Source organism: Salvelinus fontinalis, chromosome 3 (genome assembly GCF_029448725.1).
Source record: "Salvelinus fontinalis isolate EN_2023a chromosome 3, ASM2944872v1, whole genome shotgun sequence".
NCBI classification, from domain to species: domain Eukaryota; kingdom Metazoa; phylum Chordata; class Actinopteri; order Salmoniformes; family Salmonidae; genus Salvelinus; species Salvelinus fontinalis.
In genome coordinates, this window is record NC_074667.1 from 27927482 (window position 1) to 27940393 (window position 12912).

Genomic DNA, 12912 nt, shown 5'->3' on the forward strand with positions numbered 1-12912 from the left:
GTTGCTTAGTGTATCTACGTACACACTTTCACATCTCAATATTCACAAATCAAACAGGATACAAAACCAGTGTCCCTTGGTGTAGCATAAGTTAGTTTTATTCATTCCAAACTGCCCACTGTTGCTAGGACAGTTCATACTTCACCAGGAAGTAGAGCCCAGAGGTTAGGGGTCACTGGCCCTCCCCACAGATGAAAGTGACGGTTCCGTTCAACAAATCCTCCATGCTGACCGCCATCACCTCTGTGCTGGACTGACCGTCCTCTGCGTCTCCCAGGGCAACATACACCTGCTGGGATTGGTCCACAGAGATCACTTGTCCCGCCACGCCAGCGGGGTCCTCCTCGGTCTCAATCACCTGATAGGAGGAATGACATGTCAATCACATTTCACTAACATAGATATACTGTATGAGAGAAGAGACTAAATACAGGAGAGCCTAGAGCCCAAAACCACCCGTCATCCCAACCCCTACTCCCTTTTTGAGTTTGAATAGGTGTAAGCAATATGGTGAAAATTACACTAAGGGCTCTATTCAATTACGAGTTACAGATTATGCAATATAAATGTAAAGGACATTTCCAATTGAGCTGACATCTGCAGTGTTTACCGTGAATGCAGTCAGCTGAAGCAGGAACATTGCCTTTGAAATTCAATCACGCTGTAAAGCTGAACTTCCGCGATGCAGATTGAATAGAGCTCTTGGTCTATCAGTGATGCAGCGGTCTAAGGCACTGCATCTCAGTGCTAGAGGCGTCATTACAGACCCTGATTTGATTCCAGGCTGTATCACAACCGGCCGTGATTGGGAGACCCATAGCGCGGCGCAAAATTGTCCCAGCGTCATCCAGGTTTGGCCGGAGTAGGCCGTCATTGTAAATAAGAATTTGTTCTTAACTGACTTGCCTGGTTAAATAAAGGTTAAATCAAAAAATCAGAGGGCAAGATGGAGCCATTACACATATTCACTGAGTAGGGAAGCGATTGGATAGGGTGTAGGGGTTGACTTAGGACGCAGACTTACCATCTGAGAGGTGGAGGCCTGCTCCTGCTCCTCTATCGTCCCTATGTGGCAGGAAAGGAAGTGCTCCTGGAGCTGAAGCTGGGAGGGGCAGACCAGCGGGCAGAGAGAACAGCCGAACGCTGCCCCCTCTTGGCTGAAATGCTCAGTGCTGGCGTGCTCCTGCATCTCAGCCTCGCTGGGGAACAGGCCAGGACAGTACAGGCACTTCACCACTGACGAGTCTGGGTATGGGAGAATACAGGAGGGGAGAGGAGATCAATACACATGTACGTAGAGCAGACACAGACAGAAAAAAATGGATTATGTACAGTACCAGTCAAAAGTTTGGACACTCATTCAAGGGTTTTTCTTTATTTTTTAAAACTATTTTCTACATTGTAGAATAATAGTGAAGACATCAAAACTATGAAATAACATATGGAATCATCTAGTAACCAAAGAAAGTGTTAAACAAATCAAAATATATTTTAGATTATTCAAAATAGCCACCCTCTGCCTTGATGTCAGCTTTGCATACTCTTGGCATTCTCTCAACCAGCTTAATGAGGTAGACACATGGAATGCTTTTCCAACAGTCTTGAAGGAGTTTCAACATTTGCTGAGCACTTGTTGGCTGCTTTTCCTTCACAATGCGGTCCAACTTGAGGTCGGGTGATTGTGGAGGCCAGGTGCAGCATTCCATCACTCTCCATGGTCAAATCGCTCTTACACAGCCCGGAGGTGTGTTTTGGTTCATTGTCCTGTTGAAAAACGAATGATAGTCCCATAGATGGGATGGCGTATCGCTGCAGAATGCTGTGGTAGCCATGCTGGTTAAGTGTGCCTTGAATTCTAAATAAATCCCTGACAGTGTCACCAGCAAAGCACCCCCACACCATCACACTTTCTCCTCCATGCTTCACGGTGGGAACTACACATGTAGATCATCCGTTCACCTACTCTGCGTCTCACAAAGACATGGCGGTTGGAACCAAAACTCTCAAATTTGGACTCATCAGACCAAAGGACAGATTTCCACCGATCTAATGTCCATTGTTTGTGTTTCTTGGCCCGAGCAAGTCTCTTCTTCTTATTGGTGTCCTTTAGTAGTGGATTCTTTGCAGCAATTTGACCATGAAGGCCTGATTCACGCAGTCTCCTCTGAACAGCTGATGTTGAATTTAATTTATTTTGGGCAACAGACTAATACAACAAAATGCACAATGTGGACCCAGAGGATATCACCTGAAAGTATTCATTAAAATGCTTGTTTCCAAAGTGGTCCTCGATGGTAAAAACAACAACACATATAATGATTAAAAGACAAGACAAAATTACAAACAACCATGAATACATTCATTTATATTGACAACCTAAAAGGTGGCACTATTCACTGCCCTTCTCCCTAACCTTAAAAATCAACGATATTTATTTCACATTAAAACAATCAATTAATTGCACATAAAACCGATCATTCAAATAAATACACCTGACCAGCAGTAGGGGGCACAAGGGGCAGTGGAGTGGTTTCCCATACTTTGACAACCTTGTCCAAATGAAAACCTTTGACTGTTTATTTGCTTGATCTCCATGGGAAGGCTATTCCATAGACAAATGACTGTATGGAAAAATGTGCTGTTTACTCTTGGAATTTTACAAGACAACACTAACTCTGGTATTGTGAGTGTGTTGGTTATAGACCATATCAATGTGGTTTTTCATGTAACTTGGGGCACGATCATTTAAGATGTCAAACATATGATTAAGTTTAAGTTGGTCCACTCTGGACTCCAAAGGCAACAAGCCAACCTCCCAGAACTCCTGTACCCCTATGTGGGTCCTAGGGGGGACATTCAGCATGTACCTGCTAACATTATTTTGCATGACCTGCATTTTCAGCTTTTTTGATAGCCCACTATACCAAGCAGCGCAGGCATAATCAAAATTACATTGAATCAAGGTTGAGACAAGCAGTTTCTTAACTTTAATGTTAAAATATATAGTGTTACGATATAAAATGTCAATTTGTTTGCCATTTTAGAAAGAATTTCAGCAGCAATCAGGTCTCCAGAAAGGGATTGATCTAGGGACACACCAAGATAAGATACACTTGTTTTAGATTCAATCTCCTTGACTGCACAGTTTACCGTTATCTTGTCAGCCCTAAGCAATCTACGTTTTGTTTCAAACAAAATTTATTAAGTTTTTCCCAAATATAGTGACAATTTGTTGTCAGACAACCAATCTCTAACAAAATGCAATTCCTTACTCAGGGTCTCCTCTATGTAAACTGTATCCTTCCCTGATACCAGTATGGCTGAATCATCAGCATAAAGCAAGAGTTTGCACTTTACTGTATCTGGCACATCATTAACGTATATAAAAAAATAAGAGAGGCCCTAAAATAGAACCCTGCGGCACTCCACAGGATATTTCTTTGGCCTCTGACAGAACATCACCAACATGACATACTTGAGTTCTGTTGGTCAGATAAGACCTAAACCAATTCACTGCTACATAATTTAGACCCATGCATTTGAGTTTCATCAGGAGAATATCATGGTCCACAGTGTCAAAAGCTTTCTGCAAGTCTAACATGACCATACCTGTATAGCTCCTCTTCTCACTTTCCTGCTTAATGTGGTCAAAAAGGTGGATACGACAAGTATCAGTGGAATGAGCTGTTCTAAAGCCATATTGTAGTTCATAAAGAAGTTTGTGATGGTATCCCATAAAGAAGGTATCCCTCAAGTTGTTTAAAAACAAAATATCTCAACAACGTTGGATAAGGTGCTGAGGATTGACACAGGCCTGTAGTTTCCTACATTTGTTTTACTGCTCTTCTTGTGGAGTGGAACCACCCGGGCTGTTTTGAGATCCTTGGGAAATGTACCACTACTAATAGAAAGGTTTACAATATGCGTTATCATTTTAGCAGTGACACCAGCACTATCCTTTATGAATATTGCAGGAAGGTTATCCAGCCCAGTTGCTTTGATTGTGCTCATTAAGCATAGAAGATTGGAAAGGTAACTTTGGGTCTTTCTTTCCTGTGGCGGTCCTCACGAGAGCCAGTTTCGTCATAGCGCTTGATGGTTTTTGTGACTGCACTAGAATATTTTCCGCATTGACTTACCTTCATGTCTTAAAGTAATGATGTACTGTTGTTTCTCTTTGCTTATTTGAGTTGTTCTTGCCATAAAATGGACTTGGTCTCTTTCGAAATAGAGCTATCTTCTGTATACTAAACCTACCTTGTCACAACACAACTGTCTGGCTCAAACGCATTACGCAGGACAGAAATTCCACAAATTAACAAGGCACACCTGTTAATTAACATGCAATCGAGGTGACTACCTCATGAAGCCGGTTGAGAGAATGCCAAGAGTGTGCAAAGCTGTCATCAAGGCAAAGGATGGCTACTTTGAAGAATCTCAAATATGTTTTGATTTGTTTAACTGTTTTGGTTACTACATGATTCTATAGGTGTTATTTCATAGTTTTGATGACTTCACTATTATTCGACAATGTAGAAAATAGTACAAATAAAGAAAAACCCTGGAATGAGTAGGTGTGTCCAAACCTTTGACCGGTACTGTACATTAGGAGTGCTATGGTATGTAGAAATATAACATTATCGCAGCTCTTACCTGATTGCAGGTCCGGATTCCCCACCAGCAGCCCGTCAGAATCAAACATGCCTTTAGGAGACACAAAATAAAACTATATTATTTAAAATGAAAACAAGAATTGTATTCCTTACAACAGGGATGCACGACACTAATCCGAGAATAACAAAAATTAAGACATTTTGTGATTACGGCAACCCAAGCAAAGGGGGGAGGGGGGGACAGGACAGGCCTGGAAGCCAGGGCATTTTTTGGGTCTCTCCCTGGCCATCCTCACCTGTGTGCTCTGTCTTCTGGTGCTTAGCCAGGCTACTGGCACTGTGGAGGAACTTGCAGCACACGCTGCACTGCAGCAGAGACTTGAGCTGCCGGTGGGTCTGACCTGCAAACACTTCCGGGTGGTTGGTACGGTTATGATACCACAGTCCCGACATTTGCTGTGGACGGAGAGATATGGTAAGTAATATACACTGAGTGTACAAAACAGTAACAACTTCCTAACATTGAGTTGCACCACCCCACACTTTTGCCCTCAGAAAAGCCTCAATTCGTCAGGGCATGGACTCTACAAGGTGTCGAAAGACTCCAATGCTTCCCACAGTTGTGTCAAGTTGGCTGGATGTCCTTTGGGTGGTGGACCATTCTTGATACACACGGGAAACGTGTGAGTGTGATAAACCCAGTAGCGTTGCAGTTCTTGTTGCAAACCGGTGCACCCGGCACCTACTACCATACAATGTTCAAAGGCACTTAAATCTTTTGTCTTGCCCATTCACCCTTTAAAATGGCACACATACACAACCCATGTCTCAATTGTCTCAATGCTTAAAAATCCTTCTTTAACCTGTCTCCTCCCCTTCATCTACACTGATTGAAGTGGATTTAACAAGTGACATCAATAAGAGAACATGGCTTTCACCTGGTCAGTCTGTCATGGAAAGAACAGGTGTTCCTAATGTCTTGTACACTCAGTGAATAATTTAATATGCGCCATTTAGCAGACGCTTTTATCTAAAGCGACTTACAGCGTGCATATATTTTACGCATGGGTGGTCCTGGGAATCGAACCCACTATCCTGGCGTTGCAAGCGCCATGCCCCACCAACTCATCCTTCAATAGTAAAGGCTGAATATAAAAGGTGTGTACGCTATAGGCCTATTAGTCTTTCAGAGCGATCAAGTTCAAAGAAATGTTTAACCCCGTTATCATAGACCAGAAACTCCCTCCAAGTCAAGGATAGCAGTTTTACAGGGATACTCTCTCTCTCACCTGGTAGGACTTCTGGCAGAGCTTGCAGCTGAATGGTTTGCCCCCAGCGTGGACGGCTATGTGTTTCTCCAGCAGGGCGGGGTTGGTAAACATCTTGTTGCACTCAGGACACCGGTGGTACTCCTTAGGGTGGCACTCCTGGATGTGCTTCCTGTGGTCCTCCAGCGTGGAGAAACTGAGACGACACTTCTGACAGTCATGAGGCTCAGAGATGTCTGGAGAGGGGCGGAGGAGTGAAGGAAATGGAAAGAGAGAGAGGGAGGGAGAGCGAGAAGGGTGAAAGCAAGGCGAGATTGAGAGACATTTCTAAAATGTCCTCGGTGTCTACTCACTTTGAAATATATATATATTTTAGGAGCATAAACAGGAGTATCATACTCACTGTGAGAGGTCTGTAGGTGAGCAGAGAGCCCGTTGGCCTGGCTGAAGCCTTTGCCACACTCCCTGCATACATAGGGCTTGTCTCCGGTGTGTGTGCGCACGTGACGCGTCAGCTCAATGGACTGGGCAAACAGAGCCTCGCAGTACTGACATGAATACATTTTACCTAAAAACAAACCCCACAAACACGTGTATTTTGTTTTTTGGAGAATTGGCATTGTTTTGTGAATCCTGAGATGTGAGATCTGTTACAGCTCTTCAATCTGGTGCTAGTGTGTGACTTTCTGTGTGTGTGTGTGTGTGTGTGTGTGTGTGTGTGTGTGTGTGTGTGTGTGTGTGTGTGTGTGTGTGTGTGTGTGTGTGTGTGTGTGTGTGTGTGTGTGTGTGTGTGTGTGTGTGTGTGTGTGTGTGTGTGTGTGTGTGTCCTACCCTCGGAGTGTTTCTTCTTGGTGTGGTAGGCCAGAGCGGCAGCCACACTAAAGCTCATGTCACAGTTTTTGCAGTGGTAAGGCTTCTCTCCAGTGTGCAGTCGCATGTGGTTCTTCAGAGACGAGTTGGCCCCAAACTTGGCCCCGCACTCCTCACACGCAAACGGCTTCTCCTCAAAGTGCTCTGTGCGCTTGTGGTACAGCATACCTGTCACAAAACAAACACAGTCAATGAAACTGGATACACATAACACACCAGGTGCTCCTGCAGAATGGTTAAGACCTGGTAGGCCTGCTATTCATTAGTAGTGGGTAAGATAGTGAGCTCCTTCCCTTTCAATGCAAAGTATTTTGCTACGCAGAACCTCTACACTAACACAATCCGTTCCCAGCCCTAATCGGGCAAACTCACCTGAGGGGTGAGCGAAGGTCCTGCCACACATATCACAGGACACCTTCGGCCGTTTCTTCTTGGCAGCTTTGGACTCTGGGTGGGCCTTGTTGCGGTGGAGCTGTAGTGCCCGCGATGTGGGCAGCTCCTCTGGGCACTCAGGGCACTGCAGCCTAGCTTCCTTGGACATGGTGCAGCGCTTGGTGTGGGCCACCATACGACACTTAAAACCAAAGGCCTTACTGCACCAGCGACACAAGTACGGCCGAGAGGGGGAGGAGCGCTTAGCCCTGGATCTAGTCTTCCTCTCCCCTTCTCCTTCTTTCTCACCGTCCTCTTCAATCTCCTCCTCTTCTTCTTCCTCCTCCTCCTCGGCGGTGTCTGCGTCTGCAGTAGTGGGCGACTGGGGCTGCTCCTCTGGCTCTTCAGCCTCGGAGCCTGGGGATCGATGCAACAAATCATTGAGTAGGCTAATTGATTGACATTTTGATAATGAATCGGTTGCCTGAGAAGGTTTTTAAATGACGTCCAAAACAACAGAAGAGCGATGGATGGATCCCACTCACACACTGTAGTCAACTCAATTGTTGTTGTGCTGCCAAACATGTTGGCTAAAGCTTGAAACCATGCTGTTGTCCTTATTTCCCCTACTCTGTACCTGTAGCTCCCTGACTGGTGTCCTCTCCTTGCTGAGTGTGCTCATGCAGCTGGGTTGCCAGATTGGGGTGAAACTCCTTGAGCAGGCCCATCAGGGTGAGTAGTGTCTGGGCTGAGAGACTCCTCTGCTCCTTCACTCTGCTCTGGAGCCTCTGAAACACAGCAGGACCCCCCGGATCCCCCTCACTGCAGGACAGTATCACCTGAGATAAGTAAGGGTCAATACATGAGAGAATAATTCTGTAAACGTCGTAGAGGAAGACTTGTTCACCGTTTTAAGGAATGGAGTGTTGCATTGAATTGTGCATTCTGTCATAGCAGAGACCACCCACTGGGCACAAACTGGTTGAATCAACGTTGTTGCAACGTAGTTTGTCCACGTATTGTGCCGTGGAATCTACGTGGAAAATACATTGGATATGAAAATAGTCATGAACATAAACTGTTATTTTAAAGGTTAAATTTCAACCACAGGATTATGTACCCATGGTAACCAAATTTCAACATATACAAACCTTGTAAAAAATATGTTGAATTTGTACCTTTAAACCAACGTCAGATCTTCAACGTTATATCCACTATCAGAAGAAAAAAACAGACTGGGCAGCACCTCCTACTGGAGTTTGGATTTTTCTACTGCTACTCTTTGGTCTCCCATCCAGGGTTTTAACAAAGCCCTGGTGGTGATAACACATTAATCTGTTGTATAAATAAACAAAATATCTGGCATTGTATTCCCATTTGAACTTTTCTGTGCTTTTAAATGGTTGAAAGCACAGTGATAGACATTTGGGTGACAACTAAATCAAAAATCTGACATTAATTTTCCATTGGAATTTGGTTGTGCTTTTAGATGGTTGAAAGCATAGTGATAACACATTGGAAATTCAACTGACTTTTGGCTGTCTTTTTGAGTGTTTAATATAGCTGTAATCTCATTAATCAACCTCTCGACCAAAGATATCCCAATTAACCACATTGAAATGATGTAGTTCGCCCAGTGGGCACTGTCTTCCATCCAAAGTCTCACCTGTCTCTCCTCAGTGGAGATGCCGTCCCAGGTCTGCAGTGCTCTGAGCCACTGCCGCACATCCACCACCTCTATATCCATTTTGACTCCTCCCTGGGACAAGGGGTCCACGTCAGCTGCAACCAGGAAATACAATCTTAGTTGACATGTCACCTGACTCACAGAAGCATCATAACAGAATTAATCCAAATAAATCAGGACATAACAGTAACAAAACGGAACATCGCAATGAGCCCATTTGAATTCTAACCCACCTGTGGTCTCTGGAAGTTGAAGGCGAGCTCTTTTCGATGGTGGCCCATCCTTCTCTTTCCTCTCCTCTTTCACATTCATTGGCTCGCTCCGTGTGGCTGCTGTGGTCACTTCACTCTCCAAACCTGCCTCTTCCACCTTTTCCTTCCCCTGGGCTCCAGAGGGGCCAATCTTCATACCATCCTCTCCCATGCTAGGGACAGCTGTCTCTGGGGAGGCTGTGTGCTCGGCCTCCTGGCTCTGGAGCTGTGGTTGGGTGGTGGTGGCGGGTGGTGGGGTAGGTGAGGCTGGTTGTGTAGTGTGTGTGGCGGTAGTCGACTGATTCATCAGGTTGGTGAGGATGTTCTTGCAGCCCACAGCTACGTCAAACATCTGCAGGCTGTCTGCGGCGGCAATGATGCGGGTGAAGTTGTGTTTCCCTGGGGGCAGCTTTCCGGTGTACACCATGTCCAGCAGGCAGGAGAACTCCTGGGACGACACCACAACCGTGTCGATGGAGATGCTGTCTGAGCCCTCCAGCAGAGACCTGAGACAGAACAGAGGGAAGTTGTGGGTGCATGTAGGCTACGCATTGTTTATAAATTACAATGTGTGTACTGTAGGCTAGGAACTTTTCATAAATGAGGACAGTGCCATTTAATTGGACAGTATAAGCGACAAAGCTGCTTGATTGGAATGAATGATTAATTGATCAACCTAAAGAGCAGACTGGAGGCAGCCAGCACCAGTTTGTGGGCGCGATGGGGTGTGTCCCCCACCAGAATAGAGCAGTCACAGAACTGACTCTCCTTCCTCAGGGCGCGGAGCTGCTGCATCAGCTGCCTGCTGTAGTTGGGCAGCTCCATCACAATCAGTCTACCTGCACAGGTATGGGAAATTAGGAAACATGGTAATGGCGACTGGCAATCTTGGTTACATTTTAGTCATTTAGAGAGGTGAAATATTTTTTACCCATGTTTTATGAAACAACCACACAGTATGATTATTGCAAATAAAGCCTTAAGAAATAACATTCACGCTGTACTGGTCATCACACTGGTGTGTTTGTGGCAGGGAGGGATGGGGAGTCTGTTCTTGTTTTTAAATCCATGTTGCAGAAGGCACATGAAATTATGCATCAAATCATCATGCTTATGTTGGAATTTATTTGATGTGTAGAGGAAAACACTAAGCAGTGTTGTGATGTAATCAATAAAAAATTATGTACATTATGTTATGCAACGAGGGAGATGGCAAATGACCTTGCTAGCTGGATAGCCTATAACCTCTAATGGGTAACGTAACTCGTTCAGAGTAATCTGATGTGACAATATTGCAGACACACAGAAAAGTAGCTAACTAACATTAGCTCACCAACATTTGTTTTTTACTCTGATGTAGACCATGCTACAACCCGAAACTAGCCCTGCTAGCATCAAAAGCTAGCTTTGAGGACAGTGGAATTAGGTCACGAAATGTCAGAAGGAAACGATAAGCAACTACTAAATAAACTGACCAGAACACAAACGAAAACAACTCCTCGTTCTCTTTACCTTGACTGTTATTCAAATAATCCGGCTCTTTATTTAAACTCCGTCGATGAACAAACTAAACAGCGCAATAAAGCTTCGGTATTTTGAAATGGCGATTGCTCGCAAGTATGTATAGAGAAAATAGGAGATAGGAATCCCATTGGGCAATGAATGGAACGTATAATGCCTCACACAGCAGACTATCGACCAATCGAGTTCACGTTGTCATGCTGCGTCACGCAATCTCGTCTCCAAGTCAGGGTATGAGTCGAGAAACCTGCCTATTTTCCTCGAAAGTATGTAATGTCGATTACAAAGCTTTACGATATTACAGAGATAAGTTAATATCATATCTTGGAAAATATTTGTCATGTTGTACTTCTTGTCGACGAAATTCATGCTTATGTTGGATTTTTGAGCTAGCGCCCAATTGACTCCCATACACTCCTTGAAGGAGAGCTCCCCTTTTCCCAGCATCGCCCAGAACACATCGCGCAGTCCATTGACGACGCATGGGAACACACAATCTGCGTCAATACGATTCCAATGCCGTTTCTTATCTACTCAAAAGTATCTATGGTATGGGTAACTGCATATGTGGAGTGTCTGAAAGTGGGCATGTCAACATAAGTAGGAGGCTCAACAGCGCTCTAATTATTTTTATTTAACCAGGCAAGTCAGTTAAGAACAAATTCTCATTTACAATGACGGGTTACACTGTCCAAACCCAGACGACGCTTGGCCAATTATGCGCCACCCTATGGGACTCCTAATCACCCCTTTACGGAAAGATGTGATACAACCTAGATTCGAACCAGGGTGTCTATAGTGACACCTCTAGCACTGAAATGCAGTGCCTTAGACCGCTTCGCCCCTGGGGACCTCTTGGTTAGACGGTTTTGATTGAGTGTGCTATTCTGTCGTTTCTTAACCTCGTAATGTCGATGTCTGCTTCCTTCCTCTTGGCAATCTAATTAGAATACAAAAATCCGTCAATTTAAAATAGTTGTTTTTTTTGCATTGAATGCGTCTCAATCCACCACATCCGTCTACGTAACACTTACGCAGCTACGCTGAAAGGTGACAGAGCGGTGTTTGTCAGACCATGAGACACCCCAAAAATCGGTCTTCTCACAAAATCGACTGTAGCGTTGGCCTACAAACTATAATGACCCCTCCACAGAAAGATTGGTCAACTGTGGGAAGCATTGGAGTCCACATGGGCCACCATCCCTGTGGAACACGTTCAACACCTTGTTTAGATGCACTATTGTAAAGTGGCTGTTCCACTGGATGTCATAAGGTGAATGCACCAATTTGTAAGTCGCTCTGGATAAGAGCGTCTGCTAAATGACTTAAATGTAAATGTTGTTGAGTCCATGACCAGACAAATTGAGGCTGTTCTGGGAACAAAGGGGGGTGCCACTCAATATTAGGAAGATGTTTCTTCATCTGTGATTTGATGGGCTATGTATGATAGGGACACCTGCAATGTTTGTTGTTGAATGTACTTTGTTTGTATTGTTACTGTATGCAGCAGTTGTGTCCAAGACAAATTTCCACTTAGGGACAATAAAGTACATCTTGAATTACCTTTGGAAACTCAATGGTTGGTCCTGAATGATAGGCCTACATGCTATTCTGATACGTAGCCTATTCATCTTGGCATCTGTTTCTACATAATATGTTTATACTGTATGTTCACCTGCCCGGGGACTGCAGATTTACATTTGCTGTCATCCAAATCTGGTGCAATGGATCACTTCTCATATTCTGAGACTTATATTGTTGTACATTGCCCCTGCCAAACAAATGTAATACATATATACATATTGCCTATTCCGCTCAAGCTAAACAATCCTGAAACACAGATTTGACATGCAATGCAAGTACTAATAGATGGGCTCTCAAAATCACACAAACGTTTAGCCTGGGCTGATTTTTTCCCATGTGAACAGCATCCAAACTTATCACGCAGGGGGAAAAATTAAAGACCTGAAGGCCATTTTCAAAAAGGCCATTGATGTGTGTGTTATGTTTGGGTCCACAAATGGGAAAACATTCCCTCTAAACATGAAGGATATTAAAGAAGAGAACAGTAACTAAAATCTGGGTTTATAATTGCAATTGAACTTTGCCATGGTTTGCTGAGCTAGATGCAGGTAACATTAGCCTATAGCCCCTGAAAGGCCAACATCTAATTTCAGGGAAAAGTCCACAATGAAACTGACATTGAATGTGGAGAATGATACATTTGGTATAGAGCTGTGACCATGATCCCAATTGAGAACTTCCAACTTAATTAACTAAATATGGCCATTAATAATTGCATAATAACAAATAAGGCTACAACAACAAAC

At 44.1% G+C, this 12912-nt stretch overlaps 1 protein-coding gene across 1 annotated transcript; it reads right to left on the reverse strand.

Moving 5' to 3' along the window:
- Positions 1–67: 67 nt before the first annotated feature.
- On the reverse strand, positions 68–10704 carry zbtb40 (zinc finger and BTB domain containing 40). The gene is made up of 13 exons (XM_055911112.1): positions 10574–10704; positions 9738–9900; positions 9044–9567; positions 8790–8905; positions 7761–7962; positions 7124–7540; positions 6713–6919; positions 6285–6449; positions 5903–6117; positions 4910–5069; positions 4654–4704; positions 1025–1245; positions 68–358 (listed from the first exon to the last, which is right to left on the reverse strand). Exons 2-13 carry the CDS (start codon positions 9884–9886, stop codon positions 173–175), a joined length of 2613 nt encoding a protein of 870 aa, XP_055767087.1. The 5' UTR covers positions 9887–9900; positions 10574–10704; the 3' UTR covers positions 68–172.
- Between the last annotated feature and the right edge of the window lie 2208 nt (positions 10705–12912).

What these genes read in the sequence shown, in the direction of transcription:
- zbtb40 (XM_055911112.1), bottom strand. Translation starts at nt 9,886, where the DNA reads ATGGAGCTGCCCAACTACAGCAGGCAGCTGATGCAGCAGCTCCGCGCC. An exon ending in CACCAGTCAGGGAGCTACAG is followed by an intron (nt 7,541 to 7,760) that starts GTACAGAGTAGG and finishes ATCGATCCCCAG; the next exon opens with GCTCCGAGGCTGAAGAGCCA. An exon ending in TCACCTACAGACCTCTCACA is followed by an intron (nt 6,118 to 6,284) that starts GTGAGTATGATA and finishes GCCCCTCTCCAG; the next exon opens with ACATCTCTGAGCCTCATGAC.